Source organism: Cervus canadensis, chromosome 4 (assembly GCF_019320065.1).
Source record: "Cervus canadensis isolate Bull #8, Minnesota chromosome 4, ASM1932006v1, whole genome shotgun sequence".
NCBI classification, from domain to species: Eukaryota; Metazoa; Chordata; class Mammalia; order Artiodactyla; family Cervidae; genus Cervus; species Cervus canadensis.
Genome location: NC_057389.1, coordinates 65,143,972 through 65,161,676, shown reverse-complemented (window position 1 = coordinate 65,161,676; position 17,705 = coordinate 65,143,972). Strand labels below are relative to the sequence as shown.

The following is a 17,705-nucleotide window of genomic DNA, read 5'->3' as shown; positions in this document are numbered from 1 at the left end:
CAAAGTATTGGAGATTCAGCTTTAGCATCAGTCCTTCCAATGAATATTCAAGGTTGATTTCCCTTAGGATGGACTGGTTTGATCTCCTGGAGGAGGGACTGGCAAGCCACTCCAGTATTCTTGCCACTGTTCTTGCCATGAACAGTATAAAAAGGCTGCACTCAATATGCCAGTGAATTTGGAAAACTCAGTAGTAGCCACAGGAAAAGGTCAGCTTTCATTCCAATCCCAAAGAAGAGCAATGCCAAAAAATGTTCAAACTACTGCACAATTGTGCTCATTTCACATGCTAGCAAGGTAATGCTCAAAATCCTCCAAGCTAGGCTTCAACAGTACTTGAACCAAGAACTTTCAGATGCACAAGCTGGATTTTAAAAAGTCAAAGGAACCAAATATCAAATTGCCAACATCCGCTGGGTCACAGGAAAAGCAAGAGAATTCCAGAAAAATACCTACTTCTGCTTCACTGACTATGAGAAAGCCTTTTACTGTCTGGATTACAACAAACTGTGGAAAATTCTTAAAGAGATGGAAATACCAGACCACCTTACCTGCCTCCTGAGAAACCTGTATGTCAGTCAAGAAGTAACAGAGACATGGAATAATGGACTGGTTCAAAATTGGGAAAGGAATATGTCAAGACTGTACATTGTCACCCTGCTTATTTAACTTATATGCAGAGTATATCATGAAAAACATTGGGCTGGATAAATCACAAGTTGGAATCAAGCTTGCAGGAGAAATATCAATAACCTCACATATACAGATGACACCACCCTTATGTAGAAAGTAAAGAGGAGCTAAAGAGCCACTTGATGAAAGAGGAGAGTGAAAAAACTGGCTTAAAACTCAAAACTCAAAACACTAAGATCATGGCATTTTGGTTCCATCACTTCATGGCAAACAGATGGTGAAAAAATGGAAACAATGAGAGACTTAATTTTCTTGGGCTCCAAAATCACTACAAAAGGTGACTGCAGCTATGAAATTAAAAGATGCTTGCTTTGTGGAAGAAAAGCTATGACAAACCTACCATATTAAAAAGCAGAGACATCACTTTGCTGATAAGGTCCACATATTCAAGGCTATGGTCAAGTACAGATGTGAAATTTGGACCATAAAGAAGGCTGGGTGCTGAAGAACTGATGCTTTCAAACTGTGGTGCTAGAGGAGACTCTTGAGAGTCCCTTGGACAACAAGGAGATCAAACTAGTAATCCTAAAGGAAATCATTCCTGAATACTCATTGGAAGAACTGATGATGAAGTTGAACCTCCATACTTTGCCACCTGATGGGAAGAGCCAACTTATTGAAAAAGACCCTGATGCTGGTAAAGATTGAGAGCATGGGGAGAAGAGGGAGACAGAGGATGAAATGGTTGGATGGCACCACCGACTCAATGGACATGAGCTTGAGCAAACTCTGGGAGATGGTGAAGGACAGGGAAGCCTGGCGTGCTGCATGCAGTCCATGGGGTCCCAAAGAATTGGACAGGACTGAGGGACTGAACAACAGCGTCACCAGATGAAATACTTAACTGCTAGATTAATCTTACTGTTCAGTCCTGACCAACTCTTTACTGCCCCATGGACTGCAGCATGCCAATCTAAGATTAATCTTAGGGTATATATTTATCTGAAATTCGAACTTAACTGAGTACCCTGATTTACATCTGGTGAGCCTACCTGCAATACACAGGACAGGCCCCCAGGACAAAGAATTATCCAAACTAAAAAGTCCAAGGTGTAAAGTTGAGCAGGTTACTGGGCCAAGCCTCGGAATTTCTGATTAGGTATTTCTGGGATGGGGCCCCAGAATATGCACTTCTATCATGTTCCCAAGTGAAGCTGTTATTGGAATTATATTGGAGAACCACCCACCTAGAGAGAAAAAAAGGTTTCGTGCCTTAGTGAGTAATAGAGAGGAAAGTGCCTAGGCTATCAAGTAAGCGAACCGGGCAAGTGGAGAATGCAAGAGGGGCCGAGTACGTTTCACTGCCCTGGCCCTGGCCTCAGAGGCACTTCCGGGTTTCCTCTGAGCTCCGCGGAAGCCCTGAAGTCTCGTTGGTTGCTGGGATAGGGGGCGTGTCCTAAGCAGGGGTGTGTCCTGGGCGGGGAGCGGAAGGCGGGCCGAAAGCGAGTGGAGCGCTCTCTTGCCGGACGTTGCGCTGCCGCGACGGCCGACGCCAACAGCGCCGAGGCGCTCTAGGCTCCGCGCTACGAGTGGTACCTGGCACGAACCACGAGGCCCCAGTCTGTTCATCGCAGGTCGAGGTCGCCCCGCTTGCACCGCCGACTGGACCCCTCTTGGATGTGGGAGCGGCGGACCATAGCTATGTTTTTTCTCAACGGTGCCCCAGGCGTTGGGCCTCGCTGCCGCGGGCGGACGGTGAGTAGGTGGGACTGGTACAGGCACAACGGACCTCGGGGCTTCGAGTTCAGAGAGCCGTTTGAGGGGGTCCCCCTGCGGGGCGGAAGGCGGGGCTGGCACCGGGGCGGGGTCAACTGGGGCGGAGCGAGAGTGGGGGTGGCAGCCTTTGGGCTAGGCCTGGTTGTGGGCGTAGCCGGGGCTAACTAACGCTGGAGGTACTAAGGGAGGAGTGGCCAGGGCCCTTGGGCGGGATCGGGGGTGGGGCAAGGACGGGCAGGGGCGGGAAGGACTGCTGTGGGCGGAGCTGGGGCTGGCTGACGCTGGGGGCGGAGCGGGTGGACATTTGTGGGCGGGGTCGGCGGGATCGGGCGTGCTTAGAGGCCTTGCCCTTTAGGGGGAGAGGAGGTTCTGCGTTGGGGTGCGCTGTGAAGGGCGATTTTGGCATTTCCACAGTTTCTGCCTGCTTCTGGGATCGCTGAGGTTGCATAGCATCTTTGTTTTCCTCTCTTCCCCTTTTTTGTTTAGCATTGAGATAAGTACGAGTAGGGCCCCGTATCTCACAAAGGCCATTCTTGAGCCGTTTTGCACCTGGCTTAACTTTGAGGCATTTACGTTTATAAAATGCCTTATTAAAAAATGTTTTTTCTAAGTAACTTTAAAAAATGAGACAAGTTTGAAAACTAATACAAAGAATCCCTACGTTCGAGTCACCTGGGTTCCCCAAATGTTAACATCTTACGTAAGAGAGCAGTTAGCAAAACCAGGACACGTAAGGTCTACAGGCCTTGTTCAGAATTTTTTGCTCTTCTCAACCATTTCGTTTTTGTGGTATAGGATCCAAGTCAGGATTTAGTTCCATTTAGTTGTCCTGTCTCATTGGAAAATTTAATATTTTAAGCACTAGAGGTCCCCTCACCTCCAAGATCCTTCAGAATGGCTGTAGGAACATCAGATCTCAAATCAAAGAGCCTTTTCTTCCTGGATGCCAGAGCCAGTTGAGAATATCCAGCTGAGCCTCTGGGAATGTCCAACTGAGAATGTCCAGCTGAGCCACAGCTTTGCACACCTGTGCCTTGACACATCCGGCCCTTGACTGCTCAGCATCTCCTGGTTTTTCTATCTCTCAGGTCAACCTCCTGCCGTTAGATCTCTTAGACCTCTCTGAAGATGTCCTCCTTTTCCAGCTTCTCTTTCAATGTGAGCTTCCTCCCTGGGTAACACCTGTGGCTTCAGGGATTCTTGTGGCTTTGGGGCTTCCACAAATCTTCAGAAAACTGACTCATTTATGACTTTATCCCAGGCCATTTCTTTGTCTCAGACCCAGAGGGACTGTGGTCTTTCAGTACCTTTCTGGGTTATCTCAAAAGCATTTCCATCTCACAGCTCCAAATCACCCACATCTAATGCCATAGCCTGCTCCTGGCCTCTGTGAATGGCACCACCCTACCTTAGCCACTAAGCCTTAACTCTGGGAGGCCTCCCTGATCAGCCCTCTCCCTCCCCCTCAATCATCCAAACTTGTTGGTTTACTTTTTGAATCCTACTTGGGCTGGCCCACTTTTTGCCATAAACACCACCATCCTGATGATCTCTCTTATCTCCCTATGTCTGCTTTGGTGCCCTCACTCAGTTGTCTATACCACAGTCAGAATAAACTTATTAAAATGTAAACCCAACTGTGTCATGCTCTGCCTATAATCTTTTTTGATTTCCTTTTGCTTTACGTTAAAGATAAGTCTCTTTAAACAGTGCCTTCAAGACATGGCATAGCTGATCCAGTCTCTTTGTATACCCTCACCCTTGGGTTCTCTACCCTGTCATAACTGTCTTTGCTTTCCCGCGTGTTTGCTGTTTCTTCTGCTTGGGATGCTGTTCTCTGCCTCCTCAGGGAATTTGTACTCTTTTGGAGGGTCTCTTTCCTAGGGAAGTTCTAATTATCCTTTCCTTAGAAAGAAGTTCTGTGACTTTCCTGACTAGATCTAACTAAGTCTTGTTTTGTAGACCTTAATCTCTCCTACCTCTTCTTTTTGGTGCCTCTGTCAAAGTAGTGATTTTATACATGCTTAGGTATCTATAGGCACTTCTGATGTTTGCTAAAGGAGTGAAGAAATTAAGGACTTCTTTATATGGCTGCCCAAGAGCCTCTTTCTGGAAATCATTCCCGTCGGGAATTTGCTTAGCCTGGAGAGGCACTGTTTCCTCCTGTCCATTTCCTCTGGTGGTTCTGTCAAGAAGGGCAAGAAGAATGGAAGGGCCGTACAGTAGGGGATGGAGGGACTGAGGAGCACAGCCAGAGGTCCCCTGAAAGAGAGAAATGGCTTTTCCTACCGTTTCTGCCGAACTATCCCTTCTGTTCTTGTTTGAGTCCACTGTATCAGTTGGCTTTCCATTGCTAGACATTTCCTATGCAAAGTTTTAGAGAATCTTGAGGAATGCATTTTTGTTAGGGTGAATTAAGAATTGAGTTCCTTAGTACTTTACTAAATAGCTGTCTTAAAGCCAAAAAGTTAAGATGAAAATGAAAGCCTGCTATAGAATTGGGAGAATGCCCTGCAGTATGGCCATTTGCTCTGCAGCAGAAGTTGTTCAGTTCAGAAAGTATTTACTATGTGCCTGTTACATGCCAGGAGCTGTGTTGGCTTCTAGGGATCAGTCAGTTCAGTCACTCAGTCATGTCCGACTCTTTGCGACCCCATGGACTGCAGCATGCCAGGCTTCCCTGTCCTTCACCATCTCCCCGAGCTTCCTCAAACTCATGTCCATTGAGTCGGTGATGCCATCCAACCATCTTGTCCTCTATCGTCCCCTTCTCCTGCCTTCAATCTTTCCCAGCATCAGGGTCTTTTCCAATGAGACAGTTCTTCCTATCAGGTGGCCAAAGTATTGGAGCTTCAGCTTCAACATCAGTCCTTCCAGTGAATATTCAGGGTTGATTTCCTTTAGGATTGACTGGTTTGACCTCCTTGCAGTCCAAGGGACTCTCAAGAGTCTTCTCCAACACCACAGTTCAAAAACAACCTACTACAGATTTGTTGGAAGTTTGATATAGTTAAAATTGTCCATCCTCCTTTGAGTTTCTGTGTTTTCTAAAAGAAAGGTTTCCCCATGCTGTGGCCATTAATATACTTCAAAAGTTTTAAAGTTTTGCTTTTTTTTTTGCAATTAGTGCTTAATACATTTAGGACTTCACTGTCTAAAAAGTAGCCACTGTCCACATGTGACTATGTAAATTAGAATTACTAAAAATTACATAAAATTAAAAATTCAGTGTCTCAGTCACATTAGCCATATATCCAGTGCTTAATCTTCACATGTGTCTCATGCCTACTGTCTTGGATAGCACTGATACAAAATATTTCTATCATTGTGGCAAATTCTATTGGCAGCACTGATGTAGGACAGTAGTTTTCAACCAAGGGAGATTTTACCTCCTGTCCTTCCCACCAGGGAACACTTGGTGATGTCTAGAAACCCTTTTGTTTTTCACAACCAGTAGGACAGTTGTTCTACTGGTATGTAGTAAACGGAGGCCTGGAATGCTGTTAAACATCACACAATACATAGGAGAGCCCCCTATAACAAACACCATGCCAATAGTTCTGACTATGGGAAACACTGTCCCAGAATGTATTTTCTTGTGAGGTGTGAGATGAAGGAGCTGCTTCTTTTCTCCTCTGACTAGCCAGTCAACTGCACATCATTTTCTGTGTGTACTTGATCTATATCCCTCTGGTTAGTAGTGAATCTAGAGATTTTTTTCCCTCAAATGATACAGAAGGTCCTATTGTCTTGCATATGATTTCTTAAAACTGACTTCCATTTTCTTACAGATTCTTAGACTCTGCAAGTAAAGATAACCTGGTGTTCCCAGTATATCATGGCTTCATCTTCAAGGTAGGAGTAATGTTTGATGAAAGGCTTTATGCAAGTACAGTTGACTCTTCAACACATAGGGACTAGGGTTGCTTACCTCTGTGCATTCACAAATCTGTGTGTAACTTTATAATGGAGCCCTCTGCCTTGCTGGCTCCAACCAAATGAGGATCATGTAGTACTCTAGTACATATTTACTGAAAAAGAATCCATGTATAAGTGAACTCACATAGTTCAGTTCAGTTCAGTCACTCAGTCGTGTCTGACTCTTTGCGACCTCATGGACTGCAGCACGCCAGGCCTCCTGTCCATCACCAACTCCTGGAACTTGCTCAAATTCATGTCCATCGAGTCAGTGAAGCCATCCAACCATCTCATCCTCTGTTGTCCCCTTCTCCTCCTGCCTTCAATCTTTCCCAGCATCAGGGTCTTTTCCAGTGAGTCAGTTCTTTGCATCACGTGGTCAAAGTACTGGAGTTTCAGCTTCAGCATCAATCCTTCCAATGAATATTCAGGACTGAATTCCTTTAGGATGGACTGGTTTGATCTCCTTGCAGCCCAAGGGACTCTCAAGAGTCTTCTGTTAGTTCACATAAACCTGTGTTATTTATTCAAGGCTAACTGTATTTACCCCTTTGCTTTTGAAAGGCCAAGTTTTTAACATTTTCAGCTCAGTCCTGCTAGCCACCCTAAGCACTTGGTGTCTATGAAGCACCAAGGAGGGAGAAGAGAGAGGAAGACAGGAGAAAAGGCAAGGCAGACAAAGGAGTGTGTGGGGGTGCAGTATGGATGCAGCTCTGTAGCTCTAATTCTACACTTGAGCTAAAGATGTGATTTGCTTTCCCCATCCTTCAAGACACAAGAGGGTTCTGTGTGGGGCTGCCTCAGTTCCTGCAGGCTTTCTCACTATACAGGTGTGAAGAGCCAGGCAGAGGTGTTTGAGGGCCTGTGGGTATGCAGCAGCTTGAGTGGTGAGACTAGCCAAGACCATGGCTGGGCAGGTCTGGATCTGCTGCTGTAGACCATGGGTGGCTGGAGGAGGCATGAAAAGGGCTGATGCTCTTTGAGAACACATCTTAGTTTGAGGCCTGTGGAGAGGCAGAGCTTCAGGTTTCCTCTCCCTTTCTGGCTGGCCCAGAGAGCTTGAGGTATACCTCATCTCCCCAGAGGTCAGATGTCTTGTGCCCTAGCCTCTAGCATGGGGGCTGGTGGAGCCAATGCCCTGAAAGTGAGGTTGGAGTGCGTCTCTAATGCAACCTAAACTCCAAAACTTACAGGCAGGCCTGCAGAGAAATAGCCTTCATGGTAAAGCCTGTATCCTCCCTCTGGTGTGTGGCTTTTCATGCAGTGGCCAGGGAACAGGACAGCAGCAGTGCCCACCTTCTCAAGCCCAGTCCATTCTCATAGCCACAGTGATGTGATGACCACTCATGTCCTGCTCCATACCCCTCAGGGACTTCCTCTGATAACCTGGAAGTCCTCATCAGGACTCTTGAACCCCTCTGGAGCCTTGGCCCTGGACCTAGCAACCTCTGCTCTACTCTTCTCCCCTCACTATGTTCTGCAGCATCACTAACCTCCTTGCTGTTCATAGATGTCAAGACCCTTTGACCACAGGACCTTGTCTACCTGTACCTGCAGTTCTTTCTCTCCATCTGGGATACCCTGTCTTCAGCTGTCTGCAAGGCTCACTCCTTCACCTTTCCAGTCTGTCTGCCCTGTAAGCCTTCCCTCATCATCTGTCTAAAGTAGCACCCCCAGCCCTATTCCTTTGCTGTGTTCTCTGTCCCTTATTCAGGAAGGCCCTCATCACTACCTGATGCCATCCTGTGTAGCTACTTGCTTGTTGATATGTCATTTGTTTCCTTCATTTGGAAACAAGTGCTGTGCAGGTCGGGGAGTGGAGTGTGCCCACTGCAGTCCCTGAGCAGCACTAACTACAAACATCTCTTGTATTTGGTTCCCACATGGACAGGCAGAATTAGAATAGCAGGGGTTTCCATGTTTCCAAATCCATTTGGCAGGCAGGATGCAGTAGGATAGCAGATGTTGAGGGAGCCATGTGAAAATCTGTCTGAATCTGGCTAGGTCTTGAATTTGGGTAGTGAGAGTTCAGGTAGGGAGAATGAGAATTTGGGAAGTGAGGAAACTTATATTTGTCAAGTGAGTAAGAACAAGGGAAGAGATAGGTAAGGCAGAAGCACAAAACCAGGGCTGCTTGGGTCACTGAGTCAAGAGACATCAGTGGAGGTCACTTCAGCAGCCCAACCTTCCCATTGGCAGTTACTGTTAACCAGATGATGACAGTGGCATCTGGACTCATCACTAGAGGGAATCCTCTAGTCAAAGACTTTAAGCAGAAAAGGAAGTATGGAATACCTCTTTAGAACACCTCCCTTTGTTAAAACACAGATCAGAAGAGTAATCTGTGTTTGTCTGGAAAGTTGACTTATCTGGCACATTGCCTGGTGGTGTTGGATCTGAGATGCTGTTACAGCAGGAGTGCCCCCCTCTTGGACAGTGGTTTGGTGGAGTTTTCTGCTGAAGTTCTAGCTTTCCTGCATGGCCTCTCTTCATTCTGTTTACTGTCATTGCAGCGGCCTCTCTACTGGGAGAAGTACCAGCTCAAAGCTGAAGTCTGTGAAGTTACTTGAGGTTTTGAATGCTCTGGAAGAGGAGAAATCTCACAGTAGGGAAGAGATCTTCATTGCACCGCCCAAAAATGCTGCAGGGGACTTCACTGATGAAGACTCAGGTGATGAAGATGGCCAGCGAGGAACCCACGTGCCCGGTAATGTGTTGCATGCTTTTGTGGTCCCTGAGGACTCTGGCACCGCAGAGGAGGAGGAGGATGACCTGCAACTGCAGCCAGCCACGAAGAAACGGAAGGCAGTAGTGGAACCTCAACGTGTTTGGACCAAAAGAGATATCCGCCCGGACTTCAGCAGTTGGACAGCAACAGATCCTCATATGGAAGATCTCAAAAGCCAGGAACTGAGTCCTGTAGGTCTCTTTGAACTGTTTTTTGATGAAGGAACAATTAATTTTATTGTTAATGAAACCAATCGTTATGCTAGGCAGAAAAATGTCAACCTGGGTCTCACAGCCCAGGAATTGAAGTGTGTCTTGGGCATTTTGATTTTAAGTGGGTATATCTCTTATCCAAGGAGAAGGATGTTTTGGGAAACATCTCCTGACTCACATCATCATCTTGTGGCTGATGCAATTCGAAGGGACAGATTTGAACTGATCTTCTCATACCTGCATTTTGCAGATAACAATGAGCTTGATGAAAGTGATAGGTTTGCCAAGGTCAGGCCTCTCATCGTACGCATGAACTACAATTTCCGGAAGCATGCACCCTTGGAAGAGTTCTATAGCTTTGGCGAATCCATGTGTGAATACTTTGGACACCGGGGGTCTAAGCAGCTGCCTGCGGGGAAGCCTGTGCGGCTGGGCTACAAGATCTGGTGTGGGACAACGAGCAGGGGCTATCTGGTGTGGTTCGAGCCCTCCCAGGGCACACTGTTCACTAAGCCAGACAGGGGCCTGGACCTGGGAGGCAGTATGGTGGTGAAATTTGTGGATGCACTTCAGACGCGTGGCTGTCTGCCATACCACATATTTTTTGACAAGGTTTTTACAAGTGTCAAATTGATGTCCATTTTAAGGAAGAAAGGAGTGAAGGCCACAGGAACTGTTCGTGAGTACAGAACTGAGCGTTGTCCCCTTAAAGATCCCAAAGAACTGAAGAAAATGAAGAGGGGTTCGTTTGATTACAAAGTTGACGAGAGTGAGGAGATCATTGTGTGCCGCTGGCACGATAGCAGTGTGGTCAACATCTGCTCCAATGCTGTGGGCATAGAGCCGGTGGGGCTGACCAGCCATCACTCGGGAGCAGCCAAGATGCAGACCCAGGTTCATCAGCCTTCCCTGCTGAGACTGTACCAGGAGAAGGTGGGGGGTGTTGGCCGTATGGACCAGAACATCGCCAAGTACAAGGTGAAGATCCGGGGCATGAAGTGGTACTCAAGTTTCATTGGCTATGTTATTGATGCGGCTCTTAACAATGCTTGGCAGCTGCATAGGATATGCTGCCACGATGCCCAGGTGGACCTCCTGGCCTTCCGAAGATATGTGGCCTGTGTGTACTTAGAGAGCAATGCAGACACGTCATCCCAGGGGAGGAGAAGCCGGCGGCTGGAAACTGAGAGCCGCTTCGACATGATTGGGCACTGGATCATCCACCAGGACAAGAGGACCCGCTGCGCCCTGTGCCACTCACAGACCAACACCCGCTGCGAGAAGTGCCAGAAGGGCGTCCACGCCAAGTGCTTCAGGGCATACCACATCCGGTAATGCCTGATGGGCAGAGGGGGCCCTCTGGGTATTCAGTTTGCAATGAGATGTTTACAGCTAGGTACAGAGAGCATTTGGGGCACTTGTGTGTAGTGTTGACAAAAAGGAACCTGAGTCCTTGATTTGGTTTTGTATTTTTCCCCATTTTCATTACAGTTACCTTTTAATTATCTTCTATTATGCCTACATGTAATATACATTAATATTTATATTAGTCATCATAAATTTTTGTAAAGATATATTTTATACAGCTATTTATTTCAACTTATGGGCCCTTTTTATTCAAATAAAATTCTTCCTTTGGGGTATAGCTGTCTGGTAAGGACAATTGAATGTAACCAAAACCTTAGAGAAACTTGTGAACAGTAAAAGGATTTTATAGTATATGCTATCAGTTATACTAATCTGATATAGGCAATATTGTATCAATATGATGAAGGATATCTTAATCATATTTATTTCATTGTAATCTAATGCTAGCAAACTATCCAGGGATAGATAATCTGCCATTATTTAACCAGCTGACTAGATTTATAGAGTTTGTATTTTCTTGATAAAAAATATTTTCCTAATACATGTATATATCCATATAGAATCCATTTTTTTAAGTAGTGTGAAGGAGGGAATTTTTTCACCTAAATGGATGGTCAGCGTCATTTATTAAAGGTTAAATATATTTCCCCAATGATTTAAATTCTACCTTTAAAAATTCCTGAACTTTGGGGGAAAGTATTGAAACAAAGAAAAAATTTTATGTTGGAAAGCCTAGTGGAATATAATCCAGAAGAATATAAGAAATACATATAAAAATTTGGACTTAATCAAAAACCTAAGAGAGCATGTTGAGTATTTTTATTTGGGAAAGAACTTGCTACAATAGCACGAATAAAAAGAGTATATCAATGTATTTGACCATATAAAACTAAAATATCCATTAGCAAAGGAAAACATGAGGAAATTGAGAAGATATGTTTCACATTATTCCATTTGTAGTAGTATCTTCAGTGCAAAAAGATCTTATAAACACATAGGTGGCAAGGATAAAATGTGCACTTATATGTAAAATAACAAATGGAAGATAAACAGTGAAGATACATAAGTGATGGACAGGGAAGCCTGGCGTGCTACAGTCCATGGGGTTGTAAAGAGTCAGACACAACTGAGCAACTGAATTAAACTGAGATGTCCTTTTTTAAACAAATTAATTTATTTGTACATAATTCCTGTTGGCATGAATATAGGAAGGTGACAGACTCATGCAGAACCTGAGGAAGTATGAATCTGCACAACCTTCCTGAAGGTGATCTAACAGGTCCATCCAAAATCTTAAAAATTAAAAACAGAAAAGCAAATGTTTGGTCCATTGTGATGTAAATAAAAGGGAGAAAAGGGACAGATCCTTCCTTCAGTAGAATCCCAATAATTAAATGGAGAAGGGAGGATGGAAATAAAATACTGTTATTTGGCAAACATCACGGCAGTAATTTTGCAGGTAATAACTATCTGTAGATGCTAACCTTAGGGCAGAGAATTTCCTGACAAGATTTCCAGAGGGAATAAGCGGTAACCACTTAGTGGGAAAATCAGGCACACCACCACAACCAACCGAAGTTAATACTACCTGTATTGAGATATAGATGTCCTGTGCTACCCACCTCACCTCAGGTATGGTAGGTACACTGTGATATTCCTGCCCAGAAGGTAAAACCTGAATTCTAAATCACGAGAAAAACAGAAGACAGACCCAAATTGAGGGATATTTAGCAGAACAGTTAGCTAATACCTTTTGAAAGTGTTGAGGTTGTAAAAGAAAATGAAAAGGAGGGTCTGTCCAAGATTAGATGAGACCAACGAAGTATAGCAAATGCAATGTGTGATACTGGCCAGGTTCCACAAAAAAGGTTTAGTGGGATAACTGATGAAACTTGAATAAGGTCTGAAGTCACACCATTTTATAAATATTCACTTCCTGCCTTTGACAATTGTACTATTCAGGATGTCAACATCTGGGGAAGATAAGTAATAGGAGCTAGCTATCTGTACCGCTGGAACTTTTGTAGGTTTGAAATGCTTAAAAAGTGGATATTAAAAAATGTTTATACCTTTGGCACATCTTTAGGAATCTAGCCTGGACACTTAAAAACATTTGTCTTAAGAAGTTTGTTGATCAAATTTTACTTTTCAGTTTTTGTCTCTTGTGTCATGATGATCCTGAGATTTTAGCGTTTACTTACCAGGTATTTTTTACCTAACTTATCATCCAACTGAATTAATTGAATGGTTGTGAAAACAGTTTGTAAAGCTTCCAGAAGCTCCAGAATGGCCAATTATGACTTCCATGGTGGCTCAGATGGGAAAGAATCTGCCTGCAAGGCAGGAGACTCGGCTTCAATCCCTGAGTCAGGAAGCTCCCCTGGAGCAGGGAATGGCTACCCACACCAGTATTCTTGCCTGGAGAATTCCATGGGTAGAGGAACCTGGCAGGCTATCGTCCCTGGGGTCGCAGAGTCACACACAGCTAAGCGACTAACACTTTCTTAAGAGCTAAAGGAAAAATTGACTGTGAGACTGATGGATAGTCTCAAGTTGTAATTGATGTAGGAACATGTGCAGGCTATTCCAGGCCACTGAATGATGCCAGAACTAATACAGTAGAATCTGTGTAGACAATGCCAAGTCTCACAACTGGCAGTCAAGGCCAGATGACATTCCTTGTTGGCATATTCCCAAAGGAATTTAGGGTACAAAATGAAACTATGGTTGGTCACCAATCCTACAAGTAGGGAAGCACTTGAACAGAATGTCACCTTGTCTACCCTAGCAGAACCATTCATGAATCTTTCAATTGGAAAGGTTATGAAAGTTGTCCTGGTTATTCTGAATGGCATTTCAAAATCCTTCCAGTTGTTAAGAAGCTGGACAAAACTTTAAAAAAACAAAAGCAAAAACTAAACAGTATACCAGACTATGAAAACATGTATAACATTGAAGTTCTTCTAATGAACAATGAAAATGACTTTGTCTTAAGGCTTCATTGATTACCAGACAATTATGTCTTTATAAAATAACAAATGTAAAACACATAAAATTTACTATCTTCACTGTTTTTAAGTATATATAGTTTAGTAGTGTTAATTATGTTCACATTGTTGTGCAAAAGATCTGTAGAACTGAAATTCTGTATCAATTGAACAACTCATTTTCCCCTCTTCCAATAAGTCTCCCAGTCTTTGTTGTGGACCTCAGTTTGCATGTTGGGACCTGCCTTCAGCATTCAGTCAGGCAGTGTAGAGTTTCACCTCAGCCTTCACTTCCAGCTTGTGTTGAGCCTCCCTGTTAACCAGAAGTGAGTGCTTAGAGCTTCTCAGGTATTCCTGAGGAAGCGCACATCTCTGGCAGTGTACACAATCCTATGAAAGCACACGGCCTTCAAGAATCCCAGGACTGTGTGAAAGCTTTTCAGAGTCTGCTACAGATATCTCATTCCCCAAGTTTTCTTTTTAAGCCTTTTGGTTAACCAATTTTTGCCCAAATAGTATGTATTGCCTTTGGCAGTCACGATGTTCCAACAGTCGCCTTTGATTGTTTTTTTCAAAATGCCTGTGGGGCCTATTTGTACTGGATGAGTGCTCAGTCGGATCAAATATAGATGATTTTGCTAGTGGGGATCTTCCAGGGAATGAGCAGAGTACATGATAATTCTCTGGGGACTGGTCTTTGAAGGAGATCCATTCCTGACTTGCCACTCCAGTTATTGCCCTGCTCCTGTTTTTTCCACTTCAGGCTGTTGTTTTTCAAGGTTATAGCTAAACAGGAGAGGGAACAATAAGAATAGATGAGTTAAAAGGCCATAAAACTCACCAATTTAGTAAGTTTCAGCCATTTTTCTCAAGTAAATCTTCTCCAGATTGCTGAAAGCCTTTGTTTAATTTTCAGAAGTCTGAAAAAGTTGATTCTGGAAAAATGTCTAGTGTTTTCATTGCTTTTATGGGTATGAAATTTATTTTCAGAAATCCTTACTCTGGCATTTTTGCTAACATTAGTTTTGAAAAGTTGTTATGCTGCATAAACAAGTTTTTCTTTCTGTACTCTGAAGATACCTGTTCATTGTCTTCTGACTTGCATTGTTTTTTTGTTTTTTGTTTTTTTGGTAAGTCTCTTGTAATTCTTATTCTCTTGGTTCTTACATAATGTGTCTTTTTCTCTTCAGGTGCTTTAAGACTGTCTCTTTATCACTGATTTTTAGCAATTTTATTATGCTGTTCTTTGTAGTTTTCTTCCTATTTCTTCCTATTGCTTAGGAATATTTGAGCTTCTTGGGAATGTCAGTTCAGTTTTCATCAAATGTTTTGTTTAAATATCTTAATACTCTTCAAAACTGTCCTTGTTGAATGTTAATACTCTTCAGAACTGTTCTTGAATGATAGAAGAACTGTCCTTGTGAATGGTTGTTGCTGAGCCATAAAAAGGCGCTGGGATTCTTGGCCTCTGGAGGAGAAGAATTCAATCGGGGGCCAGAGACAAGGCTTGATCGCTTAGAGCTTTTGTGTAATAAAGTTTTATTAAAGTATAAAGGAGATAGAGAAAGCTTCTGACATAGACATCAGAAGAGGGCAGAAAGAATACCCCCCTGTTAGTTTTTAGCTGGATGTTATATAGTTACTAGCAGTCTGTTAATGAAAGAAAGGAATGTCTTAAAACTCAGACAATGGCACCAGGTCCCTCATCCATAAGATGTATTTTGGGATAATCTTGGCACCAGACGAGTCATTCCGGGCCATAAAACGATTGACTTGAATCTTCTAGAAAGGCAGATTACCATACAAATACTTTTGCTTACATAGATTAGAGAAACAATATATGAGTATAACATACTGATTTGTCAAGTCAATTCTGAGTCATTAGGCAGAACAGACTTGAGGACAGAGGCTAGGGTAAATGCGTAGTGTATTAACATAGCTTAAGACAAACATTTCCATAAGAAAAATGCATTGGTTAACTCAAGGTTTGAAAATAGTTAAGTTCAGGTGGAACCAGGTGTCATTATGGCAACACAGTATTTTAAGAGAAACCTCTTTTTAAATTTGTATAGAGAAGGGGGAAAAAAATGTATCACTAGTTTCCTCCTGCCACTTGAGAGAAAGAAAAAGATGGCTGACACTTGCAGCCTATTTCCTCCGTTTGGAGACCGCTCGGCTTCCTGCCTGTTACCCTCTCACTTATTTCTTGAATGATAGAACAACTGTCCTTGTTTCTTAAATGATAAATAAGGGATGTTGGTGTGCAGTGAATCAAAGGGAAAAATAAGTTGTTTTTCCCTGTGTACATGAGTCGTCTCTGGGGTTGTAGATGTAACAGTGGCAGCACAAGAGTAGGGGCTCAGCACTTGGGAGGAGTGCTTATAGGGGTTGGGGAGGGTAAGTTATAAAAAGGATAAGTTAAAAAAAAAACCCTGAAATCCAAACACTATGTCTTTTGAAATTCAGAAGTAAATTTCAGGAAGGCAGTGATTTCACAGAAGAAGTAATGACTCTCTTCTTCAAGATGTAGGTGGAGACAGTGATGTGTTGGTAAATTAGCTCTCGAAAAAAATATTCTTAAGACAAAAAAAATTAAAAGCCTTAGTTGATAGTCTTTTTTAGCTGCCATGGTCTGAATACCTCCACCATGCTATCAATGGTTCAACAACCAACTTGCAGAATTATTTAAGATTTAACAGTTAGCTCTTGTGAGTCGGTATGAACCAGCTCCAGAACACTGGTAGTGGAATATATGGCACAAACCATAAGGTTTAGAAAAAACAAGCCACCTAACCCAGCACTCAGCAGGCATTTCACCCAGACCCTTGGAAAGGTGACAGCCACAGATCAGAAGACACAGAAGAGGAAACATTCAGCAAATAAGATGTCAATGAAGGAAAATATGTGCTCCACAGCCCTTTTGAGTGCTTTCTTATTCTTTAGAAGCTGGAGGCTCTTGGGGATGTTGGTGGATGAGGCAGGGCAGGGAAGAAGGTGCAGATTGCATGAAGGAAAATCAGATCTGTGTTTCCAGGGACAATCAACCAGGAAAGAAGGTGAGTGGAAGTGAGGTAGCAAGAAAGTTCTAGAGAACAGTTCTAGAAAATGAAGTCTTGTGTTAACTTTTATTTCCTTGCCTCATAGTTTAGCCTCGATTGATTTCACCTGAAAAATTATGGGAAGGAAAACCAGAGTGTGTGTTTTTGTAAATTTTTGCAAAACTTTTCTATCTTGTTAATATAGTATGTTCAGACATGTGGTAATATTTGAACGTGTGGAAGGTGGCAATTTTTTTATTGAAATTATAGGTTATTACAAGATTAAAATAGAGTGATTTAATTGGATTTTTGTTTAGGTCTGTTTTTAGCCCCTTCAATTTTAAAGATTTGACACCAAGAACTCAACTTAGTTTTTATCGTCACTTAAGGGTCTTTTGTTGGAGATGGCAATGGCAACCCACTCCAGTACTCTTGCCTGGAAAATCCCCATGGACAGAGGACCCTGGCAGGCTACAGTCCTTGTGGTCACAAAGAGTCGGACCTGACTGAGCAACTAGGCACAGCACAGCACAAGGGTCTTTTATAAACTGAAGCATTTCAGGACTTTCAGTCATGGTTGGCCTCTTTCAAAGACTATAATAGATTCGCATTTCCTTTGTAGTTGAAAAAAGCATCATTGATCCAGTTTTCTTGGTGAAACTTCATCATCCTTACCGTCACTACATCTACCACCTCAGCTACCATCACTCCAATTACACCATTTACCACCATCATTATTGCCACCATCACTACTCACCACTACCAATACCAACACTGTTCTCATCACTACCGCTATCACCATTACCACCACCATCATCATCAGTCCTAGAGTGCCCAATTTGAGGATGTGGGCCTAAAATTCTCAAAGAAGCATGAAGAGGATAAACACAGGTCACCAGTTTTATGTCTGTATGAACTGAACCCATGGAGTCAATGATCCCTTTGCAATTTCAAGTATGAAAAGACCAGGGCTGAAATGGAATCTAAGCAGCACTGTTTTAGAATGAAATAGAGCTAGTGATCAACATCCATCATGTATTTGTAT

The 17,705-nt window shown here is 43.3% G+C and overlaps 1 protein-coding gene across 1 annotated transcript; it reads left to right on the top strand.

The window, feature by feature from the left end:
* Positions 1 to 2,114: 2,114 nt before the first annotated feature.
* PGBD2 (piggyBac transposable element derived 2) lies at positions 2,115 to 10,910 on the top strand. Its single transcript, XM_043465632.1, has 3 exons — positions 2,115 to 2,388; positions 6,201 to 6,264; positions 8,841 to 10,910. The coding sequence occupies exons 2-3, from the start codon at positions 6,248 to 6,250 to the stop codon at positions 10,600 to 10,602; spliced, it is 1,779 nt and encodes a 592-aa protein (XP_043321567.1). The 5' UTR covers positions 2,115 to 2,388; positions 6,201 to 6,247; the 3' UTR covers positions 10,603 to 10,910.
* Positions 10,911 to 17,705: the final 6,795 nt, after the last annotated feature.